Source organism: Perna viridis, chromosome 1 (genome assembly GCF_037379345.1).
Source record: "Perna viridis isolate PV_CMFRI_1.1 ecotype Kerala chromosome 1, ASM3737934v1, whole genome shotgun sequence".
NCBI classification, from domain to species: domain Eukaryota; kingdom Metazoa; phylum Mollusca; class Bivalvia; order Mytilida; family Mytilidae; genus Perna; species Perna viridis.
In genome coordinates this window covers 52,193,077-52,215,525 of record NC_142445.1, presented here as the reverse complement: position 1 = coordinate 52,215,525, position 22,449 = coordinate 52,193,077, and the positions used below count along the sequence as shown (strand labels likewise).

Below are 22,449 nucleotides of genomic sequence, written 5' to 3'. Positions count from 1 at the left end.
TGGTATTAAAAATATCTGGTACTGGATTTAAGAAAAATGCGAAGTTTCCGACGTTAATCGTAATGATGTAATTTTGTTAGAATGGGAAAAGATTATTCAAACAAAACATTCAGGCGACAATTGAGAAATATAAATCTAGTCAGTCAATTAATGTAAACTGTTGAATTCTTCATTACGACTGTGTCATTATTTTTTTTATTATTATTTTCATACAGTTTTATGTGTGTTAACATTCTTTGATATTTACTTTTTGTTAAATCGTTCCCCATTATTTTCTCGATTACCATTTTGGGACCGGAAATTGGCTCAGACGGAAATGGTGGTTGTCGAGCACAAGCAGTCTGTACTTATGTGCAATGCTGCTTAATAAAATTGATCCACCCATACATTAAATTAAATGGTAAATTGTAGAAATATTATACAAAAGATCAGGGGGGACTAACTTCGTAAGACTGAAAACATTTTTGTGTTTAATATTTCCTGTTCCCATCTACAGTTCAACTTGGTTGTTCAAAAGCACAGGGAAAAGTAAATATATCAAACCAAGAATAAGATAATCGATAATATATGAAAGAAACAATAATTAAAGAAGTGAACAGGGGTACCTTCCTTCTTTCTCCCATCCCTTCTCTACCGGTCTCCTTTACCCTGTCCACGGTCACATTAAAGAATTAGCTTTGCTCAACTTCCCTACACATCAACTGATTATAACAATATTATAACAAGAGATCACTAAATGAGTACATCTATAGACTAGCTCAAAATTGGATTTCTTTGATCCCATCGAAATGCAAGCCCGAGAATTTGTTTTCCGAATAAAACGTAAATATGTCTGAAAAAATCCTCAGATGAACTTAAAATGACTTGATAATTTTAAACTGAAACTTTCAATGCAGATGAAATGGCATAATTGTTCGTTGCTTGGCATACATCATTAGCAATCCTACCACATATCCTATTTTATATAAGAAAAATAAGTACTGGCAAGGCTAGTTAAGTTACTTAAACCAGTCTATGTCACGCAAAAGTGAAATACGTCTTTTTGTTTAAATCTTGAAAAAAAAACAGAATATTTACCTTCAGCAATTGCTCTTAAAAAAAAAGAAACGTCGCCGATAAGGATCATGGGGATATCTACTGTGACACTTTTTCTCTTCTAATATTATTTTCAATTACCCATTACACTGAGTAGTATTATTTGTAAGGGCTGAGGATGGATTCACACCCTACTGGAGGAAACTGTGTTTCTAGGGTGCAAAGTGCCCAGATAAAAGAATCTCCTGTAAAGCAGACTTTGCACAACCGTAAATGATAGATAAAGCATGATATCCATCAACAAGTTTAATAATAAAGTAAAATTATCATCATGAAAGCAATAGATTGCACCCTCTCATTTCTATTATCCATTACATAACAGCGAGTTCATTCGTAGTACATAGCGTACACGGTCCCTACAGCAAAGATATGTCTGTTGTGGTAAGATGATGCAGCAAAACTGTCCCTTTCGTGGTCCCAGAGATACCTGCTACCGATTCTTACCCCTTGGTCATTCTGTTGCCCTATAGTCACCAAGCTTATCAGTTTGTACCTACCAAAAGAAAATGCTTTTTATTACTAGTATTTCAATCGTAAGGAGCATGCATCCGCTAGAACTCAGTTTACTCCAGAGTCAATTACAAATTAATTAGAAATAAATCTATTTCGTTAATCTTCTTTTAAATATTAATTTTGATTGCTAGCAATCTTTCGTTGCCTCAGATAAATCAATACTCATTCACTGAATCTCAGTGGCATGAAGTCTAAAAGACTATCAACAGCACAATGAGCCAATATATAATTGGTTGACCAAGTAGCAACTTATCAACATAATAATCATGATAACTGTTTAATCATAATTAATCATTATTCTAGTTTCATAGATAAGTACATGTATATTGAACATCTGTGACGACAGACTAGAAAACTGAATCCAGAAACTGTTGTAGGTATACACATGCATGTTTGATAGTGGTTAGAGATAAAATAATAACAATAAGGCGAAAAAAAATAATATTAATTAAAAACTTAAGATATCTGAAGCATCTATCAATTAATCAAACTAGGCAGGAAAGCTGCTGAAGATGAGAACTCAGCGAGATGTAAATAAATTTTGCTGACAAGAAAATGTATCATTGCAAAACATTATGATTTATGGATTGATTTTATCACACACATCACATTTTCACCGCGAAAATATAAAGCGCCACTAACTGTATAATTTACAGTACTTTAAACTCGTATATACTATTAATCATGGGGATACCTACTGTGACACTTTTTCTCTTCTAATACTATTCTCAATTACCCATTACACTGAGTAGTAAAATTTGTAAGCGCTAGGGATGGATTCACACCCTACTGGAGGAAACTGTGTTTCTAGGGTGCAAAGTGCCCAGATAAAAGAATCTCCTGTAAAGCAGACTTTGCACAACCGTAAATGATAGATAAAGCATGATATCCATCAACAAGTTTAATAATAAAGTAAAATTATCATCATGAAAGCAATAGATTGCACCCTCTCACTTCATATACTATTGAAAAAATTGTGACGTTGTAAATTTTGATGTTGAAGCACACTAGAATCATTAAACAATTAAAAGGTCACTTTCATGTACATGTATGTAGTAGTTATCTGTACCACTGAAATATTTTCGAAAGTGCATTTGAAGGCAACGCTTACCTTTTAAAATTAAGTTCCTTGACCTTTGCTTTAATTTCATCGGCCAGACTTTTCGACAATATGGAACACTCGATGGGTTCATATTTTCTACCTTGAATGAGAGGTTTCACAATGACATTCAAATACTAGTGATACATTGCCCTTATTTAGTTTTGATACAATTTATAACTATATATTTTAATAAAAATACACGTTTTTATGTCCATTGGATACCATTCCTGGTTTAGGCCCGGGCAAATCTACAATGTGCACATCTTACACAGCCTTTTGTCCATATCCTATAAGAACCATATACACACTAGCGCAAGTCCTCGAGTTAAATTGGGTGTTTCTGTTTGTTAATCATTGGCAGTGATAATTTATGCAGGGGCCATTTAAGAAAATTATAAAGATGGAGGGGTTCAGGCTATCATTTGCCCTGATTTTGCAGAAGATATTACAAAGAGGAGTTTCCAACCCCGGGACCTGCTAATGATTAAACCATTATGGTTTCATGTAATATATCTGAATTTAACCTGTGCTTTTCAAAATTGTCCACAATGTTTGTGCTGATAGCCAGGTCATACACTAAATAGACTATAACTGACAACACAATACCTAACCTTCTAAATTTTTTGTCAATATGTCATCTATAATTGGTTTAACCTTGTCAGCTCTGAACTTTGAGTCTGGTTCTAGTTTGTATGTGTTCTCGTAATACACCTACAAAAGTAATGTAATGAAGTATATTTTTCAGGTATACCGACTTTGCTTATTCCATGCGTTACAAAATAAGTATCGGTGAAAACCAGTTCAATTCAAGAAAACAATTTTATTTTCGAAATCAGAGATGAAAAACTAGCAAAAAAATGAAAATTAAAATGTTTATTAAGGTACCATATTACATTAAAAGCGTGGAAAGTGATACTCGATGTCACTAGTTGTTCACAAACACGAATTTGATAAAATGACAGTGGCTAAAATAGTAAAGAAACATTAAAATATTAATTTGTTACGTAACTTGATCAAGTTACAAAACAATGCCTACCTTTTTAGAAGGTCTCCCACCCTCTTCTCCAAAATGTCTCGGATCACAGGCGAAAGAAGTTATACTTGAACCAATAGCTGTGAGTTTCTTCTCTGGTATATCAAACAAACTAGAAACTCTAGCGTTTAACTCCTTCCCCTGAGTGAGAGCCATGATAAAACACCTGTCAATGGATGCAGTGATTACAATGCGAGGTCACACAAGCATCAGTGCCATTATTCATGAACAAAGTAATTTTACATTGATTAACACCTCAATTCACGACCAGATTGCTCGTCCTTTTGTTAATCGATTGTTCACGTAAGAAGTATTATTTAGCCATCAAGTCGGGTGAAAGCAATTTGAGAACATTCAATTGAAGAAACGCGTTATAGAGTGGTATAATTAACTTGCTGTAATTATGACTTGGTTCAAAGAACTGCTATCAAGACTAAGCTCCTATTTCCTAGAGCTTTTGTTTGTTTTCCAACATTATGTAAGTGCTTTATTGCTAAGAACATCATAGCTGTCACTTCTATTGTTTTCAAGTAAAGGGCCAAATCTTTCTTATCACTTTTACCGTTACAACATCAAAATATTTTCCGCAAGATAAGAAACAAAACTAAATGTAGATGTAAAAAATTGAAACTATAAAACAAAATTAAAAAGTGTAATCAAGGGAACCACGAATCGATTTGAAATATATTCCAATGATAAAGACTGACACGCACATCAAAGAACGCGATGTATCCAAAACAACACATACAAAGAAGCAGCCCAAACTCCACTGAAAACTGGGTGCACGAACTCGTATAAATATAAAGAATTCGCTAAGTCAGAATATAATGAAGATATTCATAACTTCTTACTGTTACTGTCAAGAGAGTAGATCTCGCCTTGTTCATGACAGAAGCAATTCTAGCCAATCTGCTAACTAAAAAAATATTTCTCAATGGAAAGCGTTGTTTGATAGCTCATTTTAAAGCAAAATATCAGAAATTTGTTTTTCCTTAAACTTCGGGCACAACTTGTTTCACATGGAGGACGGTAAATCGGTTGGCAAGAATTTCTACTCCTTGATCAGTATATTATAATAGATCAATCTCTTTTTGTACCAGATCATCAAGCTGGGCGAACATACTGGTCCCAAAAGCAATGCAACACATTATGTTTCTCATTTTTTTTAGCCAACATTCCCATCCTATTCGACGGTTTTGTTATATTGAGACTGAATGAAAATGTCCAAAAATGTTCTTGTACAACAGACGTATAACATGACAATATGGGATATAAATTTTACATATTCTCGAATGTTTGAGATTTATTTATTGTGTGGTTGGTTATGAGTGGGCATATACGGCTAAATAAGAGATTTTTGTATATAGCCTACTTCTGGCAAATGCAGTAGACAATAGTTGATCTAGAATTTACCGAAAAAAGATAGCTTTGCTGACACAAGAAAAGCCTCTATTCCAGTGATTTTCAATTCGTACTGTATAATCTAATCGACCACACTTCTCAAGCACAAGGCCAAGCCAGCACCCAACCCCTTTGATCCACCTATGTAGTGAATTGTCTTTATTGATTGCAGTTCCGACTCCGGATTAGCATAGCAGTACGACAAAAAACGTAGACTAAGTTACTTGTTTGTTTACATTTGTTTGTGACAGATCTGACACATAAGAAACTCGACTGTTTCGTGCCGTCGAATTAACATGGCTTATATAAAGTATATGGCGTGAAGATTCAAACTTACGTTTAGGTTCTAAAAAATCTAATTTGAATTCCAAGTTGACATGAAACTGCTCTCTATCGTGCTGACGTTGAGTTGACAAACATCACGCGCACGTTGGATGAGTAATTTTAGAATCGAGGATGAAAATGCTATATCCGGACACATCATTAAAAATCCGCGAATATTTTATCAAGACTTGGCGTGCTTAATATGCCGTAAAGTATACTTGGATCGTTTGAATCACGGATGATTGATAAGGTTCCACTATATAGATAGGTCACTGCAGATAACTATGACAATTTGTGGAAATAAAGCTACATTGAGACACTTAAACAAGCAAATCCAACATCTTTTTCCTGTCAAAAGTATATATTTTTCAAAAACTTACATTATGAAGATCCTTGAAAAAAAGATATTATTTTCTATTTTGTTATGAAAATCTGTAGCCATGGTAACATAACAAAATTATACATCAGTTTTTATAACAAATTTTGGGTGCCTAAAATAATATATACAAAATAAACGTAAACGAGCAACTCGGACTCCACTAAAAATTGAGAGCATGGACCAGGTGTGCCGGTGAAGTAAGCGTCCTCTGTTTTTCTAGAAAAAAAATATGTCAAGCCAAAGTGGACAAAATCAATATTTTGTAATGTTAGAAAATGATTTTTTAATATTACAAATACATTTTGTAATACTAAAAATTCATTTTCTAATATTACAAATTCCTGATTTATTAATATTTTAAAACATTACACATTTTGTAATATAACAAATTGAATTTGTAATATTAGAAAATGAATTTGTAATGTTGGAAAATCCCTTTGCAAAATTGCAAAATCAGTCACGTTATTTAGTATTACAAAATGATTTTCTAATATTAAAAAATCGTAATTGAATACAACAAATGCATTTTCTAATATTGAATTTTTAATATTAAAAATGACTTTTTAATATTAAAAAAAGTGTTTTGTGATATAAGAAATCTAATTTGTAATATTAAAAAAATCATTTTTTAATATTAGAAAATACTCATTTTTTTCCCTTTGCTTGCCATAAACAACCGCCGAGTTGCTTATTAAAAGTCAAGTCCAGGATAGACGGTAGAGGAAAGAAAAGTTATGACACGTTGAACAAATCAGTTTTTATGATGCAGATGGATATATACACCGTATTGATTCATGAGTTCATGATGACGACCATAAAACTTCTGTAGTGATGACTTCAATCTTGTAGCAACATCATCCTTTTCTAGAAGCCTAATTGTAAGAAGTCTTGCGCGATGCAATGAGTCTGCGTAGTTATGGCAAGCTCTGGCATAACGTATGTGTTGTTATATGAAAACTCCATACGCAGGAGCTGAAGGGATGCTGCCGCAGATGAAAGGAAAGTTGCCAATATGGAATAAAAAGTCATGGCGTTTGTCGAATAGTTTGGTCAGTAGTTTTCCTTTACCATCGATCTCTATGTGTAGGTCAAGATATGAGGCTGACTTCACAGTGTCTGTAGTATCCTTTATCTCCAGTTCTTTGGGGTAGATGCGGTGTATAAAATCCTCGAAACTAGGATTGTTTAACGATAATACGTCATATATACATAGCGGAAACTGAGATTAAAGGATATAGCTAAACGATGTTCCTTCTTTTAGATCAGATCAGCTATAAAATCAGCCTCATAAAAGTGAAGGAATAGCTCAGCAAGTATAGGCGCACAATTTGTTACCATTGGAATGCCGACGGTTTGTTGAAAAACGCGTCCACCACACTGGACAAATATGTTGTCGATAAAAAATTCCAGCATTTTGAAAGCATCTTCGGTATATTTGGAAGATGATTTGGAATTGTCTTTTTTTGCAAAGTATGAGGAATCTATCAAGAACTCCATATTTGTATCTAGGCGTACCGCCTTTTTTGGAGTAACAACTAGGTATAATATTTTGAGTTGGGATTTAACTTAGTATGGGGAATAGAAGTATAAAGAGTATAAATCACGAATTAATTTTAATGATAAAATGGCTTAAATAAATCTTCGGTCATTAAGCTAACTTTATTCATAGTAGCATAGCAGACTTGCAAACAAGAAAGTACCGTGAGTAAAGATCACTTTTATAGAGTACCCCTGCATCCTATTTTGTATACAAATACCCTTTTTAAATAATCTATTTTCAACGGACTAAGAGGAGTAGCAGATGGGAAGTCCCCTGCCCTTGTCGATGAATTGTAAACAACTCTGTGTATTGCAAGAAATCCCAGAAGTTATTCTGAATGAGATATAAAGTATTGGAGACTCTCAATGATATCATTTGATAAATTCCATTCGGCCATTTCTGAAGAGTTGCAGTATACGCAAGTACGCTGTAAAAATTTGATTATTTGAATTAAATTATTATTACAAATATGAATTTCCTTGATAAAAAAACAAAGGATTTTGCATCTGAGGCCGTGTCTGTCAAACCATTTTAAAATACTGTTATACACTTAGAGAATAATTTAACCGTATCCACATGTTCTGGGTGTGCGTAAATAATAGTAGTCTGTTTTCTTTCAATCATTAAATGTTTTTTTTTTTTGAAACCGTTGTATTTTCATGTTCACTCTGTGCAATGCCCACAGTGGGTCACTGATTTGTGAATAAAATATGTGTTACCTTGTATTCAATTTTTTAAGAAACTGAAATTATGGAGGCGCTACTGTGATTTCAGGATGTTACCGTCTGGCTCCAAAAACACGTTACATGATAATAATAACATAGTCAACTTTAACAGGGGCTTTCTATGTGTATGTACTTAAACTGAAGAATTTCGTTGAACTTTTTTTTCTATGCTAAACTGCATCTATCTCCTGTCCACAATGATGGGATCTTAGCATTCATGGGTTAAACAATAGGTTGTCAGAAATACCGCTTCCTCTGTTTCTGACTTCTGAAATTTCATTTACATGCATCAAGGACTGGCATTGAACCCTTTTAACTGACAATTTATTGTTCTTATTTGAAACTTGAAAAAAAAACTGGGCCTATAACTCTTAAATCCCTGACAATAGTAATACAAATTTATACAGGATGTAGTAAACTCCAATGACACAACAGCCACTGACAGGATTTTATATTTTTCAGATGGGGAAATTTAAGAAGGAACAATGAGATCTGATTGCAATAAGGCTAGTATATCAGGTTTTCAAGTAAACTATCCCCATTTCTTAGTTCCAACTTCACAGGAAATCACAACTCTGTAATAATACAACCAATATTTAATTCTAACAATATTGCAATACAAACAGCTTGACAGTATTTCAAAATATATTTTTCAAAAAGCCTTCAGTGACATAAATCACTTCAAAAATCTTGCTATCAAATCCACAAAAATAAATTGGGGGATTTCTATACATGGTATTTGTTATTACAAAAAACATAAATTGTCTCATTGAGAGTAGTTTTTAACCTAGGATGGTTAAAAAAGTCTAACATGAAACTTTTAGTACATAGACTACATACATAATTTACATTTTTCATTTTCAATTTCACACTTATGCCATTAAAAAATGTGATTTCTTTAACTGCATTTTCAAATGTATTTTCTCCAAGAATAAACATAAATTTGTATCTTATCTGATTAAAATATGATCTCAATATTAGCTACTTCTAATACTAAAACTCCTGAAATCTGATTATAAAAGAACAAACTTTTTCTTGTAATACCATACAAAACTTTTCCCAATGCACTAGAAATAATTTGATTTGTAATAACAAGGTTTCACATTGGTTGCCTCTATTTGAGCAAACCTAGTTATAAAGTATAACCCGACTTGGTACTAGAGTATAACCTGACTTGGTACTAAGGTATAACCTGACTTGGTACTAGAGTATAACCTGACTTGGTACTAAAGTATAACCTGACTTGGTACTAAAGTATAACCTGACTTGGTACTAAGGTATAACCTGACTTGGTACTAAAGTATAACCTGACTTGGTACTAAGACATCATTAACATTGATTGGTCTGCAATGTCAAATAATCCCAAATAACATAAGGTTTTGATAACAAATCAAGTATATATATTTATTTAAACTGTCATCAATCAGAATTAAATTAAAAAAAAAAAGTTTCTTATTATTGAACATGTTATACAAAATAACCTGTTCAAAAATTAGAAACATCCTTAAATACTACGAGCAATTTGACAAAAAAATATCCCCCGATACAAGTGGACATTCCATGTTAAACACTTTAATTTGATAATCTCCCTGATACAAGTAGACATTTCATGTTAAACATTTTAATTTGATAATCTCCCCTGATTCAAGCGGACATGCCATATAAAACACTTTAATTTGATAATCTCTCCTGCCAGTGTTCTGAGAATAATTATGTTTATTAATGCACGTTTACATCTGATGCCTCACCTTCCTATAAAATTTCATCAAAATCCATTGAACAGTTTAGGAGGAGGTGTGCCTACAAGACATAATGACAGGTGAACAGACAGACATACAGGTTGATTTCTCTATACCTCAAACCTTCATTTTCTCGGAGTATAACTACCACTTTGTAACCTACAGAACCTTAACACAATCAAGTGACTTTAAAAATCAAGTTAATCTGAGTAATAATAAGGAAGCTACCTTTATGTTTGGAGCAAATTTATCATTATGGTAAATATAAAGTATATTAGTATGATAACCACTGCTGAGGATTTCTTCTTGTAATCTTATCAATGCAGTCATCAGATATACCTCTGGACTTCATCTTAGGAATAATGTTAATCAGTATATGGGAGTATCCATGGCCACCATACTTCATCTACAAAAAATCAAAATAAGATGTGATAGGTGCTGTAGTTTACAACTGAACTACAGTTGCATTAAGTCTTCATACTTGTTAAAAGTAAATTTTTGTTAATTTTTGAAAACTTGCACTGATGAAATGTATATCTTTGCAAGAGCAATTAAGTTAAAGCTTACACTATGATTAATATTGAACTTAAAACAAATATTGACACAATCTTTTGCAGTTTTGGTTGCTATCATGGGTTCATGACTTCAACACTGACATTTTGAATTTAACAATTAATAGGTTAATTCTGGTAGTTAGTTTAGAAAGGGTGCAACTTTATTTTGAATTCTATACTTTCATAATTACTTTTAAGAATTTGTGCTTGTAGAGGAAACATTTTTATTTCGTGTAACACTAAATTTCCCTAAATTGTTACAGAAGCTGGATAATTAAAAGTAGTGAAATTTGACTGAATTCTACTTTGTTATAATATTGAATAAAGCATTGACAGTAGCCAAATTAATATTGACTACTATATGACAACTATATAGGCACATACATAATTTACATTCTCATTTTCAATTTCACACATTTATTCTATTAAAAAACACATTTTCTTTATTGCACTTTCAAACATATTTTTTCAAGAATAAACGTTAAAACAATAAAACAGTATACTTTCCTACTCCTGTACAACAAGTTTATCTGACATATTTTATTTTTATTTCACTGCTTAGCAGAAGGTAAACTCATAAAATATAAAGCAGAGTAACTGTATTGGTTTGTTGGAATTAAATAAATGGATATGATAAAATATTCATGTCTATATCATCTTTAACAAGTAAAACCTAACATACTGGACATACCAGCCTGTGTTTTGTATGAATATCATGTGATATTGTGATTCTGTCTTCATGTCCATCATCTATCAAGCCTTTAATAGACTTGATTCTTACTGAATCTCCAGGCATGTCAACAGACTCACATTGCTGGTAATGGGTTGTCTCAATACCAAACAGGTCAAATTCACAATAACAACCAAGACCTGCAAATTCATTCAGCTTTTCCCTAGTCAGTAGTGTTCCTGGAATCAATTAATATTCTACGTACAACAATCATCAAATGCCAAGATAAACATTGATACACATACAAATCTCCATTACATTTCTTTTGAACATTTTACCATCAATTATCTGCCCCTTGATCGGGCTCTTTATAATTACTGTTTGAATTTGTACCATATAAACTGAAGATAAAGTTTTCACATGACATTAAATACTTTTCGCTTACACAAAGACACATTTCTATAAACTCAAAGATGACTGAAAAAAGACGCTCCATGTAATAGGTATGATCTACCTTAAAGCTTATAAAAGCAGTCATGTAATATAAAGTTTACTGAACTGCAAAATGTATATATGATAACACTAGCAACTAGTAATGTCTGAATGTTTCTTCAAAAAAAGTCTAGATATTGTCAAAAACTAGCAAAATATCACCTTTTTCAAACATCATTGTTTCCTTTATCAACAACCTATTGATAATTTTTGTTCAGTTCTACTTACCATTCAATGGAAATATAGAAAACAAACCACCATCCATTTATATACATGTATTATTAAGGTTCCTTTATACCCCTATGTTCAAAATAGCCATGAAACATGTTTACCACATATCTGATAACTGTAGAGGTCATTTATTGTAGACAAAATTATATCTACAGCCTAACCCAGACAATCTAAACATTTACTTACTATCCAAATGAGACATGACAAGCTTATCTACTTTGCCTCCTGCCTCTTGGTAGACTCTGACAATTTCAGCAGGAGCATCTTCATGACGACCAGGATGTATAATTACAGGACAACCAATATCAACATTAACCTGTGCGGCAGCCTGTACAGACCTTTTCTCACTTGCTGCAATTCATGAATTAAGTAATAATTCATGAGGAGAAGGGGTGTTGTACTCATTTACACATGGGTTGTGACTTTATATAAAATATGAATATAATGGCTAACCTGCGAATAAATGAGTAAAACACTATACCTAACATGAATTATTTCTATTCTAATATGACAGAAAAAGACTATATCAGCATTTGAATCGCCCAGGGGTAAATATATCAAGTAATATGTCATTTGAGGTAAGTAGAATGTCATATAAAATGAAGTACAATACAATGCAAAATTCAGAATGCTGTTTTGATTCCATGTTACACTCAAATGAGACTACTTAACCATTTTCACAACACAAAATATATGATGTTTTTTTTAGAAATGAGAAAGTCTATAAAGTTATAACCCTCAATATAACCCTTATACCATATAAAATGTAACTGCCAATTAAGCAAAAGTATTTGTTAGCTTTAAAAATTATTCCTTACTGGTACTTTCCTAACATTTGAAACTGTTGAAAAGTACAATGTACTTACCAGTACAAGTATTATAAAAAGCAGCATACAAAGTCATTCAAATTTTTAAAATTTCATTTTCAATTTTATGAGATAATCTAATCAGTACAAATAAAAAATTTTATCATGGCACAACTTGGTTTCAAGATATTTCAGTATGTCTCCTATACAAAACTAAATTACAAACCTAAAAAAGGCCAACTACAGCCGATCTCTCCAATAACTCCACATTTAATGTTTGTACCGTCACAACCCTCTATCATTTCTTTCTTCATTTTCTCAGCCATCTCCTCTACAGTTAGGTTGACAGTTTCAGGTCTGGAACTCTCGACATAATATCCTAAAATATAGAAATTTTGTTTTATACTTTGAGGAGAGGGGAAATGTCAATGTTTGTATTTGATTAGATTGTATGATATGCTCAAGTCACAATTAACCAGTCTTTCTAGTGTGATATTTTGAGGAAAGGGGAGAGCTCTTTCTTTGTATTTGACTAGATTGTATGGACTGCTCCTGTCACAATTAACCAGTCTTTCTAGTGGCATATTTATAGGGAGAAAGGAGTGCTCTATGCTGGTATCTCATGAAATTGATTACATGCCCGGCTTCTGCCAAATTTACAAGTGTTCAGTGGCATGTTTTAAGAAAGAGGAGTGGGCCCTATGCTTGTATCAAATAGAACTGGTTGTATGCCCTGCTTATGCAATTTGTGGAATCCAGTGGGATTTATGTTTATAATTAAATAGGTTGAATGCCCTGCTCCTGCCATTAGGAGAGATGCATGGGTCCTATGTGAATATCTAATTAAACAGGTTGAATGCCCTGCTCCTGCTATTATGAGATATGCATGGGTCCTGTGTGTGTATCTAATTAAACAGGTTGAATGCCCTGCTCCTGCCATTAGGAGAGATGCATGGGTCCTATGTGTGTATCTAATTAAACTGGTTGAATGCCCTGCTCCTGCCATTAGGAGAGATGCATGGGTCCTATGTGAGTATCTAATTAAACAGGTTGAATGCCCTATTCCTGTCATTAGGAGAGATGCATGGGTCCTGTGTGTGTATCTAATTAAACTGGTTGAATGCCCTGCTCCTGCCATTAGGAGAGATGCATGGGTCCTGTGTATGTATCTAATTAAACAGGTTGAATGCCCTGCTCCTGCCATTAGGAGAGATGCATGGGTCCTATGTGAGTATCTAATTAAACTGGTTGAATGCCCTGCTCCTGCCATTAGGAGAGATGCATGAGTCCTATGTGTGTATCTAATTAAATAGGTTGAATAACCTGCTCCTGCCACAATGTTGACACCAGTCTGTTCAGCAGCATATTTCAGGAAGTTAATATCTCTCTGGATTCCATAGGTGGTATTATCTACAATTGTTGAACCACCATATTTCTACAACATTACAGAGATAAATGATTATATTCTTATATTGTTATCATTAAAGATATGTAATGGTACATTTTCATAGAAATCCATACACATTTCTCTTCAATTTCGGGTACAAAATCTTTTAGTACATTATACACTTTCACTTAATTCATTTAGTTAAATCTGACAAACCATCCTTTTGAAGTAGGTAAACATGAGGTAAAATTCTTTCAACATGCAAAATCATGTGTGTACATAATATGACAAGGACAAAATAGATGATAACAGTACCATGAAAAAATATAAACCTGAAGTCAAAAGATAAATAACGAGCTTTGTTGAGTGCAGCATGATACAGCCAAAGCATGTCTAACTCTGTTCACTTGAAGCAAGTGTGGATACATTTGTAGATTTTGACACACTTAAGAATAGGGACTTACAGTTCATTATGGACACAACTAGCTAGGACACAATGTGGCACAAACTTTTAAAAAAAATTGAAATCTGCCCCAAAATATAAAGGTCAATTTTTTGGGGGAGTGGCCCTTTCTGCACCTCATAACACAAGACTGTAAGATATCTGTAATCTGATGGAAAGATGCAAACAGGAGTTTTCATAAAGAATCCAATAAAGAAAAAATTTCCAAATCAGACCAAAAATAAAAAAGTCAGTTGTTTTTTGGTGAGGCCTACTTGACCCCTTATAAGAGATATCAGAAATATTATAAAAAAAATGCAGGCAAGGACTTTCATAAGGCATCTCATATAAAAAAATTTGAAAGTGGACCAAAAATAAAGAAGTTGATTTTTGGTGCTGTAGTCCCTTTGACCCCTTACAACTTGAAAACGTAACAGATATCTGAAGTCTGACATAAAAAATGCAGGCAGGGAATTTCATAAGGAAATTTTTTTTTTTTTAAATTGGACCAACAATAAAAAAGTTGATTTTTCTTTGGAATAGTCCAATTTCATACCCCTCTAACTCCAAAACTGTTAAAGATAAGCCTATCCTGTAAAAAAAACCCAGAATTTCAAAAGGAACAGAATGACATCTGAATTATAAAAATTGGATCCACATTAAGACAAAATTTCCCTCTTTTAGCTCCTTATTTCAAAAAGGGATGGGGCAAAGACCTCAGCTCAGCTCAGCTATGTCTCTAGGAATAATGTTTTAAAATTTCAAGTTATCATAAATAAAGTTAAAGGATGACAATGACAATGATGACAGGGTGTTATCATTATACGGTTGAAAAAATATTTTGTGGTTGTATAAAAATTATGGCACTTACAAATTAAACATGACTGATAACATATCAAGACGTGCCTCACCTTCATATATTTGTCAGCCCAGAAATATCTTCAACAAATGCATCATCATGAACACTAAGCAAGTTAACATATGGGGTTACAAAATACCTGAATTATTTACTTAGATAGCATATACAGCTGCAAAATTTGCTAAGATCAAAATTCATATTCAATTTTTGTCACATTGTCCATCATTATGTATAAACATTGTACAAAGTTTGAATAGTATTGGTTTAATACTTACTGAGTTACAAATTACAAAAAAGTGTACCTTCGACACCATGAAGTGACAAAAAAATGTCAAAATTCTCCAAAATTACACATCTTCAATATCATATGTACATGTATACAAACACTGTACAAAGTTCAAATATATTTTGAATTACAAATTACATAAGTGGGTACCTCTACAGACAGACAATGTCAAGCAGATACTAAACGAGCTTTCACCATCAGTGACTCAGGTAAAAGTGTGTAAAATTCAACTTGAAGTTGATGGCCAAACTCACATATGGGTATTACTGTATTGCTGAATTTGACGTACTGCCTCTTAGTAAGTAATAAATTCACATGCAAAAGACTAAGACCTAGGTCTAAAGCAAAAATAGGTATGGCCAAAATATACCTTTATATGAAAAGAGCAGAATATGACTTGAATAGGATGAGGCAGAATGAGAAGTAAAGTACACAGTAAACAATACACTTTTCCACTTTGAAGGAGAGGGAAAATAAGCATAAGTGGACAAAACTTCATTGAAATGAAGTCTTAACAGGAGACAGTACACTGCAAAAACCAGTTCAAATGTATATTACCTTAAAGAATCTAAGTTCTTCAATTACAGCTTCCTGTTCCTCATACAACTTTAAGTTTGGATTATTGCTGTACCTGTAATGAATGACAATGACTCGTAATATTATCAAGTTGATATTATTATTTTTACAATAAATATCTCAATTTTAAAGCTATTCAGACATTACTGTGTATAAAATTCCTTGAATATATCTTTAAAATAAAACTGGGGTGTTGTGCATATTTGAGTTAACACCAATAGCTGATTTGCCAATTTGTGGTTATTAGGGGATGACCATATGATTCTGAAGTGGGGGCCTGGCAAATTTTGGAAATAAATATTCTGGCCTAAAACTCCTAGAAAATAAAATAAATATATGACCTTAGTCCAGATACTTCATACTGTGTAATGGAAATAAATAATCTTGCCCAGATGTGATTGAAAATAAACTTTTTGACCTGCAAAATTAAAACAAGAATTATTCTGACCCTCACAATATTTGCCAGGACCCACCTCAGAATCAAATAGTTGTCCCCATAGTCACAAGTGGAACATCACTCTGCCTTTTCCCCATGCTTTTTCTTGGGAAAAGGCAGAGTGATGCTTCAATTGCCCATTGTCATAATCTGTGGTTTTTTATTAAACTGCTCAAAGGGAAGTAACTATATTAAAAGTAAGGTCTCATTAACCACTTCAGGGTCAAATGGCCACCCCCTATGTAGTACCAAAAACACACTGAACCTAGACCTATGCATTGTAAGTGCATTATTTTTGTGCATTCTGATTAAAAGTAGTCAAAATAAAGCTGAGAATGTGTACTTTTAAACCATATATGTAATTTACTACAAAAGTGTATGAGTATTGTTTACATGTGTGAGTAATTTGCCACCATGCTGCCAGTTAGCAGAAAAGGTGAAAATGTGGATTTTCAGTATTATTTATTCAAGTAACTTTGTGAAGAATTTCTACAATCATCGTACCATTATCATAATGATTTTGAAAGCCTTGTTTTCCCAGCTTCGAAATGGTATGCAACTTTAAGATGTCATTTGTCCTGGGAATTCACAGTAGAACTTTGAAAATTACTTTTTTGACATGTAAAGTAATGGAAACATTGGAAGTGGTTAGTGAGACCTAAGACAAACATTTTGGACAATCAAAAGCATTGTAGTAATGTTTGGTTTTCTTTCTGTCTCTCAGATACAGATAATTGTGAATGTTGTATACCATGATTTTTCGTTCATGTTTTAAGTAAATTCATCATTTCTGAAGTAAGAATTGTTAGACTAATCCTCCTCTAAAAAAACTATTGTCTCAAATGCTTAAAACAGTTCAAAACTGGATAACTTTCCAAAACAATCTCAATTCTAAAATTTTTTAGTAATCAAAAAATAACAATTTCAGTGTCTAGGTTGACTCTTGTAATAAAAATGAAATCAAAGGAACCAGTTTGTCATACTTCTTCAGCAATTCTAAAATAAAAATAAACAAATTGCGACTAATAAACACAAATGACAAATGGATTATTTGTTTTATTCCTCGAAAAGTGTGACACTGTTGATAAAAATACTCATTCGTGTTAAAGGAATAAAAATATTGACTGACAACTAAATGATTTTAATAATGATTAAACAACCAGTACTTTGTAGTATAGCGTAATCTTTTAGTTGATTTAGATTCTAAATGTCAAGATCTTTTTGACAGAATTCCGATACACAGCATTCAAGAATGTGTAAATCAAAAGTCTATGAATCTTCATTAAAAAACTACAGAATGTAAAGATATAACTTCTAGCAAAACCTAAAGGTAGTTTTCATTAACTGTTTGTATTATCTTTATAATCATCAAAATACAATATCAATACATCCTGTGTGATAGGTGAAAATTATACCAATACATCCTCTGTGATGGGTGAAAATTATACAACAAAGTTACTACCACTTACAATAATCATAAAATAACACTTTGTATGCAGGGTGGAGATGGTAAAGATCATGACAGAGAAAAGAGACTGGCCTAGTATTTATATTAGTAGCTAAATTTTTTCCTTAGATAAACGGGTACTGGTAGTTAGGATATTAAGTGAAATACACAGGACAAATCCAGGATTTTAGGTTAGATTGGCAGCAAAGCAAGAACATTTTAAGGGAACAATTTGTGAAGAATTTTTCTCCAAATTCTAGGGGTAGGTACGCCCTGCACAGCTTGCCTTGGATCTGCACCTGGTACTTGTAAAGTTATATGGGGTAAATGTATGATCATAAGGGTAAATGAGCCACTATTAAACATATGTACCCGTTTGTAAATACATGATGCTTAAAGTAACATGAAAAGAGTTAGTGTTGTAAAAGTTATAAGTTTAAACTGACATACACAAGTAAATCAATCTTTATTCTTCTATAATTCAAGATGATTGACTGCAAAATGCAAAAAATACCAATATTTTAAATTCAAGTAAGCTGTACACAAGTCTTCAAGGAGTAAACTTTCATCAGCAGCAATGGAACCAATTACACAAGATTAAAATCCCAAAATAATATACAATAAGTACCAGTAACTCAAAACAAAAATCGAAGTAGGTAGAAAAAATGTCTACCATGTGTAATACATGAAATAAAGCATCAAAAAAATTACAGAAATTTTGGTTCAATTTTGTAGCTTGCTACATCATTGTGATAAAAATTTAATAGTTATAGGAAGAGTATAAATCTAACATCAAAGTAATTAGGGTTCACATTTAAAAAAAAAAAAGTTACTTGTCTTTGCAAGTACAGAGAAGCCATTCATCCTCTTCTATGTAAAAGTAAAATTTCAATCAGACAATTGAACAATTACCCAAGACTTCATTGTAAGGTATTTGTTAAAAATTGCATTGCTTAGGTTAGCATTATGTTTTGTATGATAAGGCTGTGTCTTTTTTCATTTTTGTTTTGCATCAACTCATTTTGTGAAAACCTACCACCCAGAAAAAAAAACCAAACAAATAAAAAAAAAACACCCAAAAGATTTTTCGTACAGATCCAGAATATTTCCATACATAGTTGAGACACTCTAACTGAATATATAAAGATAAAATCATTTTAGAATATTAAAGTATATCCAATCCTTCATGTAAAGCTAAACTTCAGGTTGACATTTGTCAAATTTAAAAGTAGTTAAGCACTACAACTTATCTGTTATTAACTTGCAATACAGAGTAGATGAACATAGCAGGGGAAGATCCAGGATTTTATGAAGGGGAGGCATAGTAACGAGAATCAGTATTAAAGGAAACCAGATTATGACATGTTTAATGAATGAATATGACAAATTGCCATATTAATTTACAATATTTAGCAGATTATGATAGTGTTTTGTTTATTTTTCCTTGAAAAGGGGGAGTGCACACCTGTTAAGCCCTCTACTGGACCCGCCCTGCCAATATGACAAAGGTTACACCAAACTCTTGAGACTCATGTGCAGCCTTGGTTGCTTCTACTGTTTAATAGGCTGAGTTGTGTTCTTTGATATATTCTTCCATAGAAAATAAATGAACTTTGAGTGAATGTGTGTGTGTGACAAAAATGTCTTTTCATATCTATATTGTGCTTGTACATGTATGCATGAGATTCTGGACAGGTGGTTTTGCATTTGAAATTTAAGTACCTGTTGTGTTTTATGCATTTAAAATAGACAGACAAAGTAAATGATGCCTTATGTGACTGAGTAGAACTGTAATGGTCCATATTGTTTGAAGAAAATAATTGTAAATCTCCACATTTTCCCCCTAAAAATGTCACATATTTCAGGGGGAATAATTTAAAGGGAAAAAATACCACTTGTGGTTCTATCAGTTGTTTTAAAATTTTGGATTCTTCACTAAAACAAAAAGAGTCAATTATGTTTATCCACTGCAAAGCTGATGAAAACATACCCACATACAGACGCAAAACACAGAAAAACACAACTTTAGCCTAATAAAATTATTTATTGATAAAACATAAGTAAGGCATAATAATATATTCTTCCCCACTTTAGCCAAATCCAGCCCTTCAAAGCTAAGATCCATGGGAAAACCTACCCACATGCAGACACAAAGCACAGACATACACAACTTCAGCCTTAACTTAAACATTTACATGTAGATAATTTTTCATTATATGATTAAAATTACAAAGACATGTAGTATATTAACAGATAAATTCACTACAAATTTATATAGTTAAACAAAGACAAGAGAAAGCAACCAACAAGCAAAAGCCTAGGGCAAACCTTATTATCTGATTATGTTGGCATTATCTTTAAATTTATCCATACGGATTTTGTCTAATCCACCATAAACTATCCATTGTGACAGGTACGGTTTCATATTCAGTAAATCGTGCATCTTGGTTCCTGACACCTAAAGCTGCTGATGATATTGACAGATGTTCATGTGTAAGAACAATTCCTGCTGAACTTGGTTCTATCGCACCTAACACTGAAAATAAAATGAAAAAGAACTTATAGTATGAGTGCTGACATACACCACAACCCCTTACACTGGAAGAAGAGCAGGTTAAAGGTTGCTGTATATCATACATGTAAATTGATAATGTAAGTAAATACATTTTCCCTGCCTTTTGGTGTATGATTGGAGGAGTGTTTCAGTAGCGCATTTCAGGAGACTATTTCAAACAGGTCAAGACCACTAGAATTATTAAGTTTAAAGGAATCTTATGCCTGAATAACAATAAAAAGCCTTTATTTGAAGCAAATACAGCTCATAGAAAGTGGTTTACACAAATATATAAATTAGCAGTGAAATGAACAAATTATAACTTATTATTACATGTAAATTGTCAATTTTGTAAACAGACAATAAAGGTAACAACAAATTAACGACACTTATCCGATCCATAATAAAGTCTAACACCAAAACAAATCTGGCGAAAATAGATATTACACCATCGGAGCAGCTGGTACCACAATGGTCCTGCTTGGTACAGGCATTTCAAATGAAATGGTGGGTTAAATCTAAGTTTAACAGTGTGCTAAACCTCCCACTTCCATTGTGGCATGAATATATACCAGTGGTGATTAAATAGCATTGGCATGCTATTGTGTCATAATCAATAAATCAGCTGTCACATCAGCACCAAGAACAATTTACAAAAAACAATCATTACTCATTATTTAAGAAAAATACTGAGTATTTTTCAACCAGACTGATATCTAAAAAAAAGAATTTGGTAAGAGATCTTCTGAGACACATTTTCTCATAACCCTGATTCAGAAGTTTATTACACAGATATTTATGGCATTCAAGGAAATCAGAGTAGTTAGTACTTGCTTTAGTGTAGCGAATCAATAGTGAAATATAAAAACCATATGCAGGAGGTGAAGGTATATTACTGCACAGTTAGGGAAAAATTATAATATTACAATTAAAGTTGTCTCTTTTTAAGAAATCTTTGTGCTGAGACGACCACTTTTGTCAAATTCGAGATGTAGGTTCAAAAAGGATGCAGAACAAGCTGATTCTATAGTCTCCTTTAACTTGAGCTCAGGTTGATATATTGAAGGTAACATTTACCAAAAGAAGGGTTGTTGATAGACAAAACATCATCAATATATCTATATGTAAAGTTAAAGGATTTAGCATCTATTATATTTTTATTCTTAACAAGCTCCTGAAGAAATTCAGCCTCGTATGAATATGAAAACAAACTGGCTAGGAGAGAAGTACAGTTTGTGCCAACTTGTTGAAAAAATAGCTCCTCCAAATGTGACAAATATGATATCAATGAGGAAATCAAGCATGTCGCAAACCTGCTTTTCTGTGTAGCACACTTTACCCATCTGCGATGTTAGCTTGTAATTGGCTTGTGCCCCCTAACATTTGTAAAGCATGGGTTGTCAGGGGTAGATTTTGGCGATTTTAGGTTGAAACTTTAATTTCTCGCTAATTTTACCACAAAAGATATCTACACTGCACCCACTCTGGATGAAAATTTCAAAATTTTTGGCCTCGATCCGCTCGGCAAAATTTAAACTGTACGCCTCCCCACATAATCTAAATTCCTCGATCCGCCCCAGGTATAAATAACATTTCTAGCTCCAATGTTTTATAGTAGATAAATTATTTATTAACTAAACCAACACAGTGCTGTGCCTCTATGACTATGTGTGACTTAATTTTATAAAGTAAATAACTTTACCAGTTTGTATTTTCATGTTGAAATGTTAATCAAGAACAACAACTCACGAACAACAATTTACGACATTGATTCAAGCTTGGTTGATATATTTTAGCACATTTTGATATGATGTGTTTTAAGCAAAAACTTCATAACATTTAGCTTTATTCATATATT

General features: G+C 32.7%; 2 protein-coding genes across 2 annotated transcripts; both read right to left on the bottom strand.

Annotated features, from left to right (window-relative positions):
* Nucleotides 1-1,328: 1,328 nt before the first annotated feature.
* On the bottom strand, nucleotides 1,329-5,597 carry LOC148629296 (dynein light chain Tctex-type 5-B-like). Its single transcript, XM_088547607.1, has 5 exons — nucleotides 5,482-5,597; nucleotides 3,747-3,909; nucleotides 3,322-3,421; nucleotides 2,720-2,810; nucleotides 1,329-1,588 (listed from the first exon to the last, which is right to left on the bottom strand). The coding sequence occupies exons 2-5, from the start codon at nucleotides 3,897-3,899 to the stop codon at nucleotides 1,423-1,425; spliced, it is 510 nt and encodes a 169-aa protein (XP_088403733.1). The 5' UTR covers nucleotides 3,900-3,909; nucleotides 5,482-5,597; the 3' UTR covers nucleotides 1,329-1,422.
* Nucleotides 5,598-8,693: 3,096 nt separating this feature from the next.
* LOC148629295 (N-acetyltaurine hydrolase-like) lies at nucleotides 8,694-22,348 on the bottom strand. Its single transcript, XM_088547600.1, has 8 exons — nucleotides 22,294-22,348; nucleotides 20,411-20,573; nucleotides 16,137-16,209; nucleotides 13,928-14,039; nucleotides 12,831-12,983; nucleotides 11,985-12,149; nucleotides 11,097-11,314; nucleotides 8,694-10,257 (listed from the first exon to the last, which is right to left on the bottom strand). The coding sequence occupies exons 1-8, from the start codon at nucleotides 22,307-22,309 to the stop codon at nucleotides 10,126-10,128; spliced, it is 1,032 nt and encodes a 343-aa protein (XP_088403726.1). The 5' UTR covers nucleotides 22,310-22,348; the 3' UTR covers nucleotides 8,694-10,125.
* Nucleotides 22,349-22,449: the final 101 nt, after the last annotated feature.

What these genes read in the sequence shown, in the direction of transcription:
- LOC148629296 (XM_088547607.1), bottom strand. Translation starts at nt 3,899, where the DNA reads ATGGCTCTCACTCAGGGGAAGGAGTTAAACGCTAGAGTTTCTAGTTTG. An exon ending in GTGGGAGACCTTCTAAAAAG is followed by an intron (nt 3,422 to 3,746) that starts GTAGGCATTGTT and finishes TTACTTTTGTAG; the next exon opens with GTGTATTACGAGAACACATA. An exon ending in AAGGAACTTAATTTTAAAAG is followed by an intron (nt 1,589 to 2,719) that starts GTAAGCGTTGCC and finishes TTCTTTTGGTAG; the next exon opens with GTACAAACTGATAAGCTTGG.
- LOC148629295 (XM_088547600.1), bottom strand. An exon ending in TGGTGGATTAGACAAAATCC is followed by an intron (nt 16,210 to 20,410) that starts GTATGGATAAAT and finishes CATTCATTACAG; the next exon opens with GTACAGCAATAATCCAAACT. An exon ending in CTGTAGTTGGCCTTTTTTAG is followed by an intron (nt 12,150 to 12,830) that starts GTTTGTAATTTA and finishes CATGAATTGCAG; the next exon opens with CAAGTGAGAAAAGGTCTGTA.